The sequence below is a fragment of the Ovis aries genome, chromosome 8 (assembly GCF_016772045.2).
Source record: "Ovis aries strain OAR_USU_Benz2616 breed Rambouillet chromosome 8, ARS-UI_Ramb_v3.0, whole genome shotgun sequence".
NCBI lineage: Eukaryota > Metazoa > Chordata > Mammalia > Artiodactyla > Bovidae > Ovis > Ovis aries.
This window is the reverse complement of record NC_056061.1, coordinates 37,775,402-37,790,050: the sequence shown is the minus strand read 5'-3', so window position 1 is coordinate 37,790,050 and position 14,649 is coordinate 37,775,402. Positions and strand designations below refer to the sequence as shown.

Here is a 14,649-nt window from a genome sequence, read left to right as displayed (position 1 = left end):
CCTCCTTTATCTCTTCAGTGGTATAAAAGTAGTGGTAGACAGTAGTGTAAAAGCTGAAGTCTCAGACTCACTGAATTTAAAATGCAGCTCTGCTGATCATCTGACAGAGATTGGAGTAAGTTACTTAACTTCTCTCTGTTTCCTGATCTGTAAACCAATGATGCTGATGGCAAGGATCAAGCTGTGGTGATGAGGGTGATTATGAGGAATGATAAAACCTCACAGGGCTATGGTGAGGATTAAATGATAAACAGGAGGTTGCTAAGAACACAGTGCTTGGCACAGAGTAATATGGTGTGTATGTTCTCAGTCATGTCTGACTCTTTGCAGCCCCATGGACTGTAGCCCACCAGGCTCCTCCATCCATGGAATTTTCCAGGCAAGAATACTGGAGTGGGTTGCCATTGCCTTCTTCAGGGGATCTTCCCGACCCAGGGATCAAACCCATGTCTCTTGTGTCTCCTGCATTACAGGTGGACTCTTTACCACTAGTGCCACCTGGGAAGTCCAATTAATATGGTACAAATAATTAATTAGCTATCAGTAATATTAAAATATCATGTATAACACAATAATTGTGTATAATACTTCATTATTATATCACTATGGTTAATATTAATTTATTAGCTATTACTAGTTGATTTGGTCAATTAACTCCTCCTTTCAGCACTGTAAGAATCAGCAGAGCAGGAGGTGGTGTTGCCAGAGTGGCTTTCAGCCTCAGGGAAGGACAAAAGGAAGTTTGAGCCAGAAGCTATCTTAAAGATCAACCTGTAAGAAGCCTCATTTTGTAAATGAAGACACTAAGTGATGTGGTCTCAGTGTTACTGACTCTTAACAGTACCTTAAAGACGTAGATTATGCAAATACAAGGTGCCAATAAATTTTTATTATCTCTCCAGCCCCTTTGCTTCAGCAGTCCCTTCAGGGAGGTGGCTCCACTTCTACCCCTTCCCAAGCTCCAGTCCAGTAGAGACTGGCTCCTCAAATTCAGAGCAGCTAAAACCAAGCACTGCTCTTGCCCCAAATCAGTTCCCCCTCCTCCCCTTTCTCTGCACTGGCAGCAGCAGTCCACGGTCTCCAGCATCACCTTGCCACCTTCACCATCTCCGCACGCCCCACCCCAGCCCCACCCCCTCCCGGGCTCCCCACTTCCTGGAGTCTCAGGTTCTCCTTGTGCACAGCGGCTGCTCTCCTTTCTCCTCATGTCCCATCCCTGTCCTCATCTTCGACCTCTGACTTCACTCCAAGCCACTGAGATCAGATCTGGCCGCTCTCTGACTAGTGCTACATACAGGCTGTCATCAGTGAATCTTGTTTAAATACTCATTCCTCACCTTAGTCCCCAGCTCAGAAACTCTCCTCACCTGCAAAGGGATGACTTTCCCAACAGTTAGCCCCAGGGTCCTTTCTCCCCATTTACCCTCCTTCCCATTTTGGTGCCACTAGCAAATCAAGACTATTGACACCCCTGAGTAGTCTTTGGAATTTCTGCTATTTTCCTTGAAATGCACCAGCTAAGGCTGGAGGAGGCTTTTGAGCGTGGAAAAGCAGCACCAGGCTTCCCCACAATAAACCCTTGGCACAGTAGGGTAGGGAAGAGACCTGGAGCTGCTCCCTCCCACACTCAGCCCTTCCTTCAAGTCCCCTCCCTTCCAAGGCTGCCTGGGATGCTGTTTTAATCAGGGTTTTCTGATCTGTGTGGAGCACAAGTGACCCAGCAGGCTCACCCCAGACCAAACAGTCCAGGGAGGGGAACTCCAATCCTGCCCATCCCTCACCTGGAGATGACCCCCAAGTCTTCACCACAAGAACACTGTCAGGCAAACAGACCAGGTACCACTAGGCACACAGGGCAGCAACGCAGACATTACCATGATGAAGGAAGTGAGTTCTCTTTCCTCTTTGTTTTCCAAAGTTCCCTTTCATCCAAAGGACAAGCTACTTTAACCTTGCCTGTGCCTATGCACGCTCAGTCACTCAGTCGTGTCCAACACATTGCGACCCCATGGACTGTAGCCCGCCAGGCTTCTCTGTCCATGGAATTTCCCAGGTAAGAATATTAGAGTGGGTTGCCATGCCCTCCTCCAGGAGATCTTCCTGACTCAGGGATCAATCGAACACACATCTCCTGCATTGGCAGGAAAATTCTTTGCCACTAAAAGGAAATCCTGCTGCCAGTGAGCACCAACCTGGCTGGGCAGTGTTTAAAAGGTGCTGACAGCGGCACCATCTGCAAACCACACAGGCAGCCCCTGAGAGAACAAGGAGACCGACTGTGCCATCTCCCCCATGAAGGAAAAAGACAAAAATGTGAAAAATGGCATCATGGACTACTCGGTACAACTGGTTGCAAAATATTTCTCTGAACACTTCTGGGAGCAGTGTTTTGGAAAGGCAAACCACCCTCTTCATTCTAAAAAGCAAGGAGCACAAAGCTTCCCTGAAGGGACAGACACCAAACCTGAGTCCAGGACCCCCACACAGGTTCTAGAAGGGTTTGAACCCACTTAAGTTGAAATAGTTGTAGATTTGCCCCAGAGCATTTCCAGTAAATAAAAAGGCTGAATAGTCAGTCTTTACAGGTTACCAGAGAAAGGGGATCTAAATGATAAAAAGCAAATTATTATCTCTGAATGTGGAAAGGGGGGGTTCTCTCGTTAGTGCCCTAATAGCTAGTCCCACAGTTTGAAGAATTTGGGATTTTGTGGGGTTTGGGTTTTTTCCTGTTTTGTTTGGTGTGGGGCGCGGGTGATTTTAGCCATGCTGCATGACTTTGGGATCTCAGTTCCCTGAGCATTGTTGAACTGGGGCCACAGCAATGAAAGCCCCAAATCCTAACCACCTGACCACCAGGGAACTCCCAAGTTTGAGATTTTGAATGCTACCTTGTCGTAACTCGCTCTAACAGGTAAAAAGCTAACATTTGAATAATAGTTGCTCAAATTTGTAGAACAGATTTTAAACATTCTGAATGCCTCCACCCATTCTGAAATGCCCACAGGCCCACCTCTCCTTCGCGGTTCCTTGCCAGGCATGTGTGTGAAACACTTAGTAAGATTCATGTTTCCAAAACCTCACTGTGAATCTCTGACCCCAATATATGACTTGAGCATCTCTTAGCCACATTACCCTAATCTACCACCTCAAGCCTCTTCTCTCGTCTATAAAATGGGAATCAGAATTACTTCCCTGAACAGCTGGGAAAACTAACTGAGGCATATTTACTTATACAGAGGGGACTTGGTCTACCCACCAGGCCCAGCAGCCACAGGGATGGTCTTTACATGTGTTCCACTCTCTGCATCTCCTTTTCTCCTCTCTGCCAGTGGACATCAGTCCTGACAGAGCTCTGACGGGCACACTGGGCATGAAACAAGGGCAAGAGAGGAAAGACTGCATAATCCAGAGACCTGTTTTTCTACTTAAAAAACATTCATTTAAAATTCTATCAGAAAGTCATACGCCTAAAAAATTCATTACCTCCCTTCTAATTATATATGAGCCTTAAAACTAAAATATTCTCCCAATCATCTAAGAGACCACCACTTAACAGTATATTAGATGCAGAAAAGATCTCAGATTTTCCCCATGGGTGTAAAGTTTAAACATTCAGATTTGCAAAAGAGAAGCAAACTGGAATAAAGACATTCACAGCCAGCTATTTCATATCCATTAGTTATCATTTACACATCAAATACATACAGCAATGAGACCAAATATACAGAATCTCCACATTTATATACAGTAATCAACATAGTGCACAATTCAAATCTATCTTACAATCAAGTGTACAAGTTTAAATATGGCTTTATAAACTACTAACAATAACTGTGCTAAAGGAACTCATAGGTCCAGAAGTAAACACTGGAATGCCGCCTCCATATCGAGGCCGTCGTTCAGCAAGATGCTATCCATTGTGTCTGCGGAACAGAGGGTGCAATTGATTGTTTCCGGGCAGTGTCCACCCATCAGCCCCCAAGCAGCTGAAATGTAGGTTCAAATTATACCAACATTGGTCCCTCCTATCTCAAATATCTGAAAATAAATCTGTACATCTTCCACACATTTGGAGACACGGGGTAACAAACAAATAGAAGAAAAACAAATAATCAGTGAGATGATGATTACCAGGAATTATCAAAACGTGCTTTTCAGACTCAGAAATTCTCAGGCATTAGAGTCAGCATTTGCATTATCGAGGATTTTCCCTCCCTCCTTTCTTTGCTTGTTTTGCTTAAATCAGGGTACTGAGAACACATTCAGGAATTTAAGAGATGTACTATATCAAGTGGTCCCCAAAATAGAATTTAAAAGAGTTCTTATAAAGATAATATCTAATTATTCACTCTTTTCTTCTAGCCAAAAATGGCTCTTAAGAATGAACGAATGAATAACCTTGATCTAAAATCATGCTTCCATGCCTATTTTACATCTACTTGCCCACCAACAACTGCTAACCAACTGCTGCCTTCTAGGTGCTCTCCTTAAGTCCTTCTTACCCTATACTCTAAACTCTATCGAGTAGACTATTCCCTGTAAATTTCTATGTTTGCTATGGTTTTTAATGTACATAACAAATCATTGGAGCAGTGTGTGTGTGTGTGTGTTTAAATAAATACCTTTCGGGGCATGCTTAGAAAGTCTTACTGATGAGGTCAATGAGCGCAGAGGTTTGGAGACCACTGCCTACAGAGAGATGAGGTGGGTGTCTCCAAACATTTTGGGGTCTTTATAAAACAAATATATAAATATACTCTGTACATTTTTTATATTAGAAAATGGAAACTATATGTCACAAACACTTTTGAGAGGCGAGAAGGAAGTTCCAGAATCAAAGGAGTGAACACACCAGGGCCACTCCTCCAGTTCCCAGGCTCAGACTCAGGCGGGACAAACCGGGAGAACAAGCCAGAAACTAGGACAAAGATCAGGGTTCCTCCAGGGCTTGCTGCACTGGCCACTAGAATAACCACAACAGTCCTTCCCTACAGATTGCATTTGTCTTTCACTTACACCCGTAGTCCTTCGGATTGCTTTAGTAAGATACCACCACTCAGAACACTCTCAACGTGCCTGACACTTCTCTAACACAGCCACACCACACGATTGCTTGATCTGTTCCTCTTTCCTTCTCTCCTGCCACTCAGTGAAATTCAACCACCACCAGAGGAAGGACTCGGATCCTCATCTTTTTAACTACCACCACTGGGGGAACGTCACCCTCCTCCAGGGTGGAGTTGTCAGTCACTCAGCAGGATACAGATCACTGGGAAAAACACATGTTTCTGATAAGCATGATCCCATAAGACTGCTTACTTGAGGTAAAGTCATTTTGACAGGAGTCACACAAACATGCTGCTCCTACTGAAGCAGAGTTTCCCTCCAAAATTTGAACATTATCTCTAGTCTTATTGCTGCAAAAAAAAAAAAAAAATCAGATATAATTTGTTAAAGAGAAAAATACAATCATCTGGACATGTCTGATGTTTTAATAAGCCAAACATGATCTCTTATTGGGGTATAAAAACAAGTATGAGAGAAGACTTCCAATTCTGAACAACTATTAAGGAGAACAGTCTATAGACTGTTGTATTTTTTAAGGGAAGTGTAGTGAAGCAAAGTCGCTCAGTGGTGTTCGACTCTTTGTGACTCCATGGACTGTAGCCTACCAGGCTCCTCCCTTCATGGGATTCTCCAGCCAAGAGTACTGGAGTGGGTTGCCATTTCCTTCTCCAGGGGATCTTCCCAATTCAGGGATCAAACCTGGGTTTCCCACATTCCAGGCAGATGCTTTAACCTCTGAGCCACCAGGGAAGTCCCCTTTTTTAAGGGAGGGAGGTAGTAAATACCCAAAGCATTACTTCTTTCTAGCCTCAAATTACATCACATGCCCTCTGCTATCTGTTTAGCCACTGCTGATTAACTTGACAATTTAGGATCTAAATCCTACTGTTTTCAAACCCATGGGGTAACTTTTTTTTAATACTAAAGAAGGTCTAAATTATACTAATAAATCAAAGTTACTCTATTCTACAGCTAAAAGTAAAAAATAAAAAAGGGAGGGGAAAGATGCTTGCCAATGGGGGATGGGAGGTGAATTAGTCACTTTTAGTAATACTACTTTTCATAAAATGAAATAGCATCATAAATATGTATCACTCTATAGCTAGTGAATTGTTTCAAAATATTTAAAGCTGTAATTAGGGACAACAGCAGCTGAAAAATATATAAGAAGAACATTATAACACTAATCAAGTTAATTGCTGAAATTATTTGTGTATGGAACACCTAAGTACTGTACCAATGTTTGGCTCTAGATAACTTGTTTCCCCATGGAAATGGTCAAGAGTGTTTGTGCTGGCTGGACCATATTCATAAGCTGTTTTATTATTGCAATGGTCCCCTTTATTTGTCTACAAATTTGATAATTAGGGGCAATAATCCGCTTGACATTTGAGCATCCAAATAGTCTAGCCAGCAGCAGAAGTTTCAGAGAGCTTTGGTCTGGGGACAAAGTCCCTGTTTGGCCAGAGACAGAATGGTTAAGGAGGTCATACCGTCAGCCCCCAAACAGTGAGTTGCTTCCCTTTACTGTTTTCAGTATTCTCTGTAACCTTCTTTAAGGGGCAAGGCCAATGTGTTGCTGGTTCCAGTCATCTTAAAGATTAAGGTGCCTTAATTACCTTTAAGATATTCTTTAAAGTCAAGGACTAAAAACCTAAAAAAATGAAGAAAATCCCACATCCATTTGCATTTACTCCTGGCACTAGCAAGGGTTCTGCCATCCAGAGGAGCCTCCTGCTCACACACCAAGGGGTCCTTTTGAACTTTGAAAATTGCATCCAGACCATTAAAAGTAAATGAATAAAGGTCAAGCATGCCACAGTCACAGGCAATCGATCCTGGACCTGTTAGAAATGGATTGCCAGAGTTCCACATCTAGACTCAAGAAATATTTGCCATTGAATGTGCTTCCATCAGTCCTTGTTCTTCTTAAACAGCACTGCATAGACAGGAGAACAAAGGATCCTGGATAATAGCCAGGAGCAATGAAAACAGTCTCACCCCATTAAAAAAAAAAAAAAAACAGGAAGAGGAAGAGGAGGAGAGGAAAGAGGGAGTGGAGAGGGGAGATGAAGAAGAAGAGAAAGAAAAAGAAGAGGAGGAAGAGCCTGAGTTGTTTCCTATCAACAAAAGGCACCATCCTTTTATTGAAAATACACTCAACAATTGTTCAATTAATTAACTAATTAATGCAGAAAAACCTGATTGTGCAGAACTTATTCCTGTAAGGAAAAATCCAGCTTCTTCTCTCCCACCTTAAGCCACAGACCAGTCAGTCAGCTTATCCATGCAGAAGTGGTGCTTTTCAGGGCTGAAGTGAAGCCCCTGTCCCTGAACGGATTTTGCAAAATCAACATTTTGGGTGGTCAGAGGTAGATGCATGATGATGACAACAAAATCCTTTCACTTTCAAAATGCCAAACTTGTCAAAAGAAGGATATTTTCTCAATCAGTGTGAGGCGCCTCTTCTTCCTTCCCTGTCACAGAGCACTCTCCATGTGGATGATGATACGGATTACTTGTGCTTGCACCTCCCATTCTAATTTGTCTCCTGTCTGGCTGGGATAAAAGCAAGCAAGAATGAACACTAAGAGCAGTAACTTTTAAAGACTGTTTTTCAAACAAGGTTTCTTCACCTGTGGTCCATGAACCCCCTAAGGAATTCACAGGTAATTTCAAGACATTTCTAGATCTCCTGAAGTTACATGCAAAATTTCACGTATCTCCATATTTTTCTGGGACTAGGGCATAGGACTTGCATTAGATTATCCATGGTGACACAAAAGTTAAAAACCACTGTGTGTGTGCTCAGTCACGTCCAACTCTGCAAACTCATAGACTCTAGCCCGCCAGGTTCCTCTGTCCATGGGACTTTCCCATAAGAATACTGGAGTGCGCTGCCATTTCCTCCTCCGGGGGATTTTCCCAAGCCAGGGATTGAATCCACCTTTCCTGAGTCTCCTGCATTGCAGGCAGACTCTTTACTGCTGAGCCACCAAGGAAGCACAATAACTTTCTAGGGTATGACCCTCTTTCTGGTAATCCCTTCCCCCATGCAGCCTTCAGGGAAGGAAGTGATGGGAGCTGTGTTTCTAGAGGAAGCGAGGGTTACGATAAGCTGAGACCTCTTCCTGCAGAACTGACAAGCTTGGGCCATGTGAGATGTGTGAGCCAAAGGAGAGGAAGGGCGGGCATTTCAGGAGAGGGGCTGGCGTGAACGGACACACAGAGCAGAGCACGTGAGGTATGTCTAGGCAACAGCAAATGGATCAGCCTGGATGCACTGGATGGCTTGCATGGAGAAGCCCTGGCAAACAAGATAAATAAAAATGTGAGGACACCAGGCCCAAAGGAATACCTCATCCTAGAGCAATACAGTGCCCTATGGGAGTTTTGAGAAATATTAATCTAAGGTGATGGGTAGAACGGATTAGGGAAGTGGCGAAACATGTAAAAGAGATTATCACAGAAGCTTAGGCAAAAGAGAATACCTAAAACCGGGGCGCCGCATCTGTTCAGCACTCTATATCCAGTGTGGATTCCAGGGCCAGGCTTAAGGTAAGGGGCTATCAACTCATCAGTGAGTAACTACATACCCAGTGAGAGATCATATGGGGACGGATTCCTTAAAAGATCTAATCCAAGAACAAAGGTCTTGGGAACTTAAATGCCCGTCTTGGTGACATTCACAGAGCACAAGCAGCACTTTGTACAGAGTAGATACCGAACAAAGATCCCTTGACCCGGGTGAAGAGATACAGGGGACAAGACTGAAAGATTTCAAGCACTCTCTGAGAGGCTGGGATGCGCTGGTTCTACAAACATGGAGTGAATTCTCGGGGAGGTGGTTTTAAAAATAATCCAAGTCAAGCTGATGTAATGGCAAGAACTCTATAAGGCAAGGTGAAAGACCTCAGTTCTGGGCCTGCCCTTCAAATAAATATGGCTTTCCAGAGCAAATCCACCACCCAGGTATCCGTGTCTATGGGTCTGAACTTTCTCTCAAGTAATCTGGGCAAGACTCCCACAGCTATAATCCTTAACACCTCCTTTCCTTGAACCCTAGTTGTTTCACAAACACATATCCTCATACCTCAGTACATACAAGTAGGGCTCATGTGAGGACGAGACTCAAGTTCTGGTTCGAGTCCATTTGTCTAACTCTGTGATCAGTCAGCTGGGCAGCCCATCACCTTGACAGCATTAACATTCACAAATCATGATGTTATAAAAGAAAGGGGAGCCTCTGGCAATACGGTTTACCTCTGCATAAATTTAAATCATCCTTGTATCTACTCTGACATATGCAAGGCAAAGTATAATTCGGCTGCTCCTTCATCCAGACAAGTGGAGATGAGGGTGGGGTGGGCAAAGGGAAGTGGAGAAAAAGATAGAATTTAATTATACAATGAGAGGTAAAAAAGAACAGGTAGCCCACAGGTCTTCTGGCCATCCAAAAGCATCTCTTGGCATTAAAGATCACACTTCCTTAAGTTATCTTCCAATAAAAAAGAAATACAGAACTTGAACAAGAGAGTCAGATAACCAAAACATCCCCTAATTTCTTGTTATTTTTCTTATAAGTAGCACCTGTTCATCAAATAGGAGAACAGTTCAATCTGGTCAACCTAAGAATGAAACATATAAAATTAAAGCCCACCTAATCAAGACTGCATAAGTCGCCCACACCACTGTGGGTTTTCTCTTAGTCATTATTTTTCCATAACCCACTTTGGGAAAGTAAAACCTGGGTATATTCTAGGGTTCCTAATCAAGTCATACCTACAAAATGCTGAGTACCCAAACATGAGCTGTTGGGCAGTACCCAGGACTCAGCCCCCGTGGGAGGCACCTGGAGAAAATGAATGAAGGTTTCACATATTTAATGTTGGTTCTCCATGGATGTGCCCTCCAAGTAATACACAATAAAAAATATCTGTGACCCCACATACTCATAACTTAAACCTTCTTGGCATGAAGATACAGTATACTTTGTGCTATACAGGAAGAATAAATTATAGACAAAATTTCAAACACAACTCTTTCCCGCTGAAGGCGGGGAAAGGGCAACTCAGTCTTAGCAGAGCTAGGCCCACAGTCTGTCGACTCCATTCACATTTTCAGGCCAGGACTTTCCCTGTCACATAGAACTACCACCAGTTGGTCTTGGAATGCATTTGCTAGAGAGATAAGAGGTGGGTAATCCTGGAAATGATACTGGAAACAAAATAGGCTTATCCATTCATATATCTTCCAACACATTCTCGTTAGGCATCAAACAGTCCCTTCAAAGATGAAGGGTTTGATAAGATACTAACAATTGAGTTTTATGTGGAATAAAAATCTCTAGCTTAGAGTGTTTCAGCACTTTTTCCCAGTTATACATTGCTTAAATGGTAAATCACCTCAAAAACTCTCTCTCATTACATCTTTGTGAATCCACAGCATTCTAGGACTGTTTTGTCAAAACTATATTCAGAGTCTGTTTCAAATAGAGTATATGAACTTCTCAGAAGTTGCTGTCTTTTAAGAAACTCCTTTTTAACTCCATTAGGAATAGCCCTTCCCCAGGCAGTTGTGGTCAGAAGACCAAATCCACAGCCATCACCCCAGGATCTACACCCCATATTTCACTGGAAAATATTCTAACTCAACCAAAACTATGTCTTCAGAGATAGAGTGCCTTAGTCAACACTGTAACCCCAAGAGTTCAGGTGCTCTATGGGGAGCAAAAGAGAGGACAGGAAGGGGAGGGGAAATCTTTAAGAAACATTAAGATTCTCCTCAGCATCGCCTTCCCCTCACTGGACAAGGGCTGAGAAGACCAGAAAAGCTGCATTAATAAAAACTGCATAGAGTCTACACAGCACAAAGTGCTTTGCTACCATTTACAACGATCCTCTATCTGCTTCATCTTTTCAGTACATCTTGCAAAGTTTGTTTTCAAAAAAGACATTACAAGTTGGCAAGCTTCTGCTTTTAAAAAAAATCAATCAAATCCTTTCCCTTTCACCTCTATTAAATAGATCTTATTCCTGAGCTTTATACCCTCCAAGTAAATCAAATGTAGGCAACTTAACACTCCGCATCAACGAAGGACAGCTCTCCAGTTTGAGTTCAGGCAACAAAAGAGACTTCTCTGCAAATATACAGTAGAGGTGAAGACCGTTTGCAGCTGTTGATGATCTGTAAAAATATTTCCAAGGTTCTTTCAGCGAAAGGTTTCAATTCAAGCAAGATCACAAAGAGGATGATGAGCGCGTTCTAACTGTGCCTTGGTGGGTATTCCATCGGCTCGGCTTGGGCGAGTGACCGTGGCTGCTGTTGCCTGAATGTGGAATTCTTCCGCCCGCCGATCTTCACACGCACGAAGCACATTAAAGAATAAAATGTGTTTATGTCACACCTCTTCCTAGAGGTTTAAAGCGCCAGATGTTACCACATGAATCCTCACAACACCCCTGTGAGGTAGGTAGGTGGAGACTATTGTCACCCCCACTTTACAGGTGGGGGAAATGAGGCACACAAGAATTAAGGGACTTGCCCAGAACCACACAGCTAGTCACTGGCAGGGCTTAGGGTAAAACCAATACTGGCTAGCACCTAGCACAGTGCTTTGCACATAGTAGGTGTTCACTGAATATCTATGGATTTTATTTGACTTATATTTCAACATACAATACACACACAGAAAATACAAGTGGCCACCAAAGAACATTTATCTCCTGCATTCCTTCTGAAGACATCACTCATGACTTTGAATCCTACTGGATGAAGGATGTTCAAGGATCCAACTCACACCTAAGCCCTCAGGTTGCAGGGGATCAACGTATAAGCAGTCTGTGGACAACCCGCTCTTGCACTGCTCTACCATACAATGTTAGTTTTCTAATGAAAACAAAAATGGATTTCAGGAACCATGCTGACTTTTTAATTTTTTTGCCTCTTTGCTTTAAATGGAGCCATAGGAATGGTTCTGAGTCTTGTTTGTACAAAAAAGAAATAAGGCTGCTCTACTCCAGTTAGCTTGTGAGAACTGTGCCAAGCACGAAGATCTCCTCCCAGCTCGATGGATTTCTGCCTGGGAAACTGGACTGGCCCCAGGGAGTGGCAGCTCCAACAGGAGGGTCAGCGAGGCTGGCCATCACTTGCACTGTTCATGGTCTGTGTAGTCATCCATGTCCACATCAGAGTCAAAGAGCGAGTGTCCGGTGAAATCTGTGTCTGGGGTTCTGGAAAAACTGTTCTCTGCTCCCTCGTCTTCAAAGGTCTCTGTCCTTGAGTAAAAGCTGAAGTCCAGCAGGGGCGTATGTGTTTTGCTGCCGTCACTGCTCTCCTCGGACTCATAGACGGTGTTGTCATCATCATGGTGCCACTCAGGCCAGAATTTTCTCCTTATCCTCTCACAGTACATAGCAAGATTGATCAGCTCACCTGCGGGGGGAGAAGGAAAGCAAGGGTTAGTTCTCAAAAGCAACCATCTACCAGCCACTTGGCTTTCTGGGCAACTCAGAAGAACAGTGTAGGGTAGGCATGAACAATGCTTTTCCACAGAGGCACTGTTCAAATGTTCAGATTTTATACACAGAAGAAGAAAGGTGAGTAGGGAAAGTTGAATTCAGTGAGTGGGCTGGATGAAATTCAGGAGTGAGTCCTAGGATGGTGAGGAGTGAGCAGGGTAGCTGATTCAAAATGGCAGCTAAACTACCCATTGTTTGGCTTTGTGAAGCATTTTATTATTTTATGTTCACATGTCAAGAAAACTAGTGCTTCAGCTGGTTCACCTCTAATTTATAGTCCATGAAAACACACCAACTGTTAGTTGGATTAAGTCAGCCAGAAGTGATCATTCATTCCACAAATATTTGTAGCGTTGTTACAGGCTGCTATGCCAAGTAGTTGAAAAAAAAATAGGTTAGGAAGGAAATTTTGCCCTGAATCATCCATAAAATAGATAACTCAGAACTGTCTTTATGGATGAACATGCCTGCAAACACATTTAGTAAAACAGAGATTGTTTAATTTTTTAAGTAAAATTCAACACTACACCCATGATCGGGTTCTTGGCTTCGTCACCAGGTTACTTCTGTTTCCTGTGAATCAAAGGAACACTTTCATTAACTTGCTAGAATTGTCCAGGCATTCGTCTGAAACATGACACAGTATTTGGCTTTCATCTCCTAATTCCAAATGCAAACTGCAGAAAGAGGGTGAGTTTTTGCTTTTGAGCCGCCAGATGGCAACACTGCTCAAGAAGCATATCATTTGTCACCAACTCTTACAGGATTTTATTGCTCTAAGAATAGTCTCTGGATGTTTATTTTTTTTTATTATATAAACACTCACTTACTGTGTAGGTAATCAATGTTTTATTGCAGAAAATTAGAAAATATAGGTAAGCAAAAAATAAAAGAATTACCAATAATCCCATTTGTCATAACATTTTCATTTATGCTGTTCCTGAAATTTATGCTTATTTATATATACATTTGGGCTTCCCTTGTGGCTTAGCTGGTAAAGAATTTGCCTGCAGTTCAGGAGACCTGGGTTGGGAAGATCCCCTGGAGAAGGGAAAGGTACCCACTCCAGTATTCTGGCCTGGAGAATTCTATGGACTCTATAGTCCATGGGGTCGCAAAAAGTCAGACATGAGTCAATGACTTTCACTTTCACTTTTCACATATATACATTTACATATATTTACATTTGCAATGTAGCATTTGCAAACGTAATATATTGTACATTTGCAATGTAGTATATTGTTTCCTATGTTACTTTTTTAAAATTTTTATTTATTTATTTTTGGCTATGCTGGGTCTTCCCTGGGGCTTCCCTGATGGCTCAGAGGTTAACTGCCCATGAGCTTTTCCTAGTTTCCCATGCTACTTTTTTCACTTAACAACATTTAATGAAAACCTTTTAATTTTACTCTATGACCACCTTGATAATTGTATTGCACTTTATTATACAGATGTACCACAGTTTCATTTTATTTCAGCTCCCTATTATAGCCATTTAGGCTATTTCTACATTAATAGCTTTATTGGTTACAGTCTGTAACTACTCTATCTCATTTTCTATCAAAGAAAATAGTATATATTCATTTTGGAAAATCTTAAGTCTGTATATAGGAATGGTATAAATATATATAATACATATATATACACACACACACATATATAAAGAAGAAAACAAAAGCACCAATAATCACACCAATCCAAGGTAACGACAATTAACATTTTGGTGTGTTTCTTTCACTATTTTTTCAATTTATGTATTGTCGTTATTATCATTAGTTGTCACTTCCAGTAACATTGTAAACATTTTCCCACTAAAGTTGTTCAAAACTTGATTGCTGTTCTGCTTAAATAAACCCATCCCCTACAAAACATAAGGCAAATCCTCCTGCCTCATGGATCCTGTAAACTATTGGATTTGTACATGGTTCACCATGTTCAGTCTTCTCAGATCAAAATAGTTCAACTCACGCTTCTGTGAGTCCATTCTGATTGCCCCCAACTTGAAGATCTATGAGCTCAGGAGCCAGAAGCTGAGAAGCCCACATCACTGCTCCTTTTGGGA

At 42.3% G+C, this 14,649-nt stretch overlaps 1 protein-coding gene across 5 annotated transcripts in view; it reads right to left on the bottom strand.

The window, feature by feature from the left end:
- Positions 1–3,664: 3,664 nt before the first annotated feature.
- The window catches only part of FAXC (failed axon connections homolog, metaxin like GST domain containing), an 82,473-nt gene continuing 71,488 nt past the window's right edge, over positions 3,665–14,649 (bottom strand). For all 5 annotated transcript variants that reach the window (XM_060419223.1, XM_042253383.1, XM_042253382.1 and 2 more), the window contains one exon: positions 3,665–12,501. In XM_060419223.1, the coding sequence (XP_060275206.1) occupies positions 12,212–12,501 (290 nt within the window). In that variant the 3' untranslated portion in view covers positions 3,665–12,211. The remainder of the gene's footprint in view (positions 12,502–14,649) is intronic.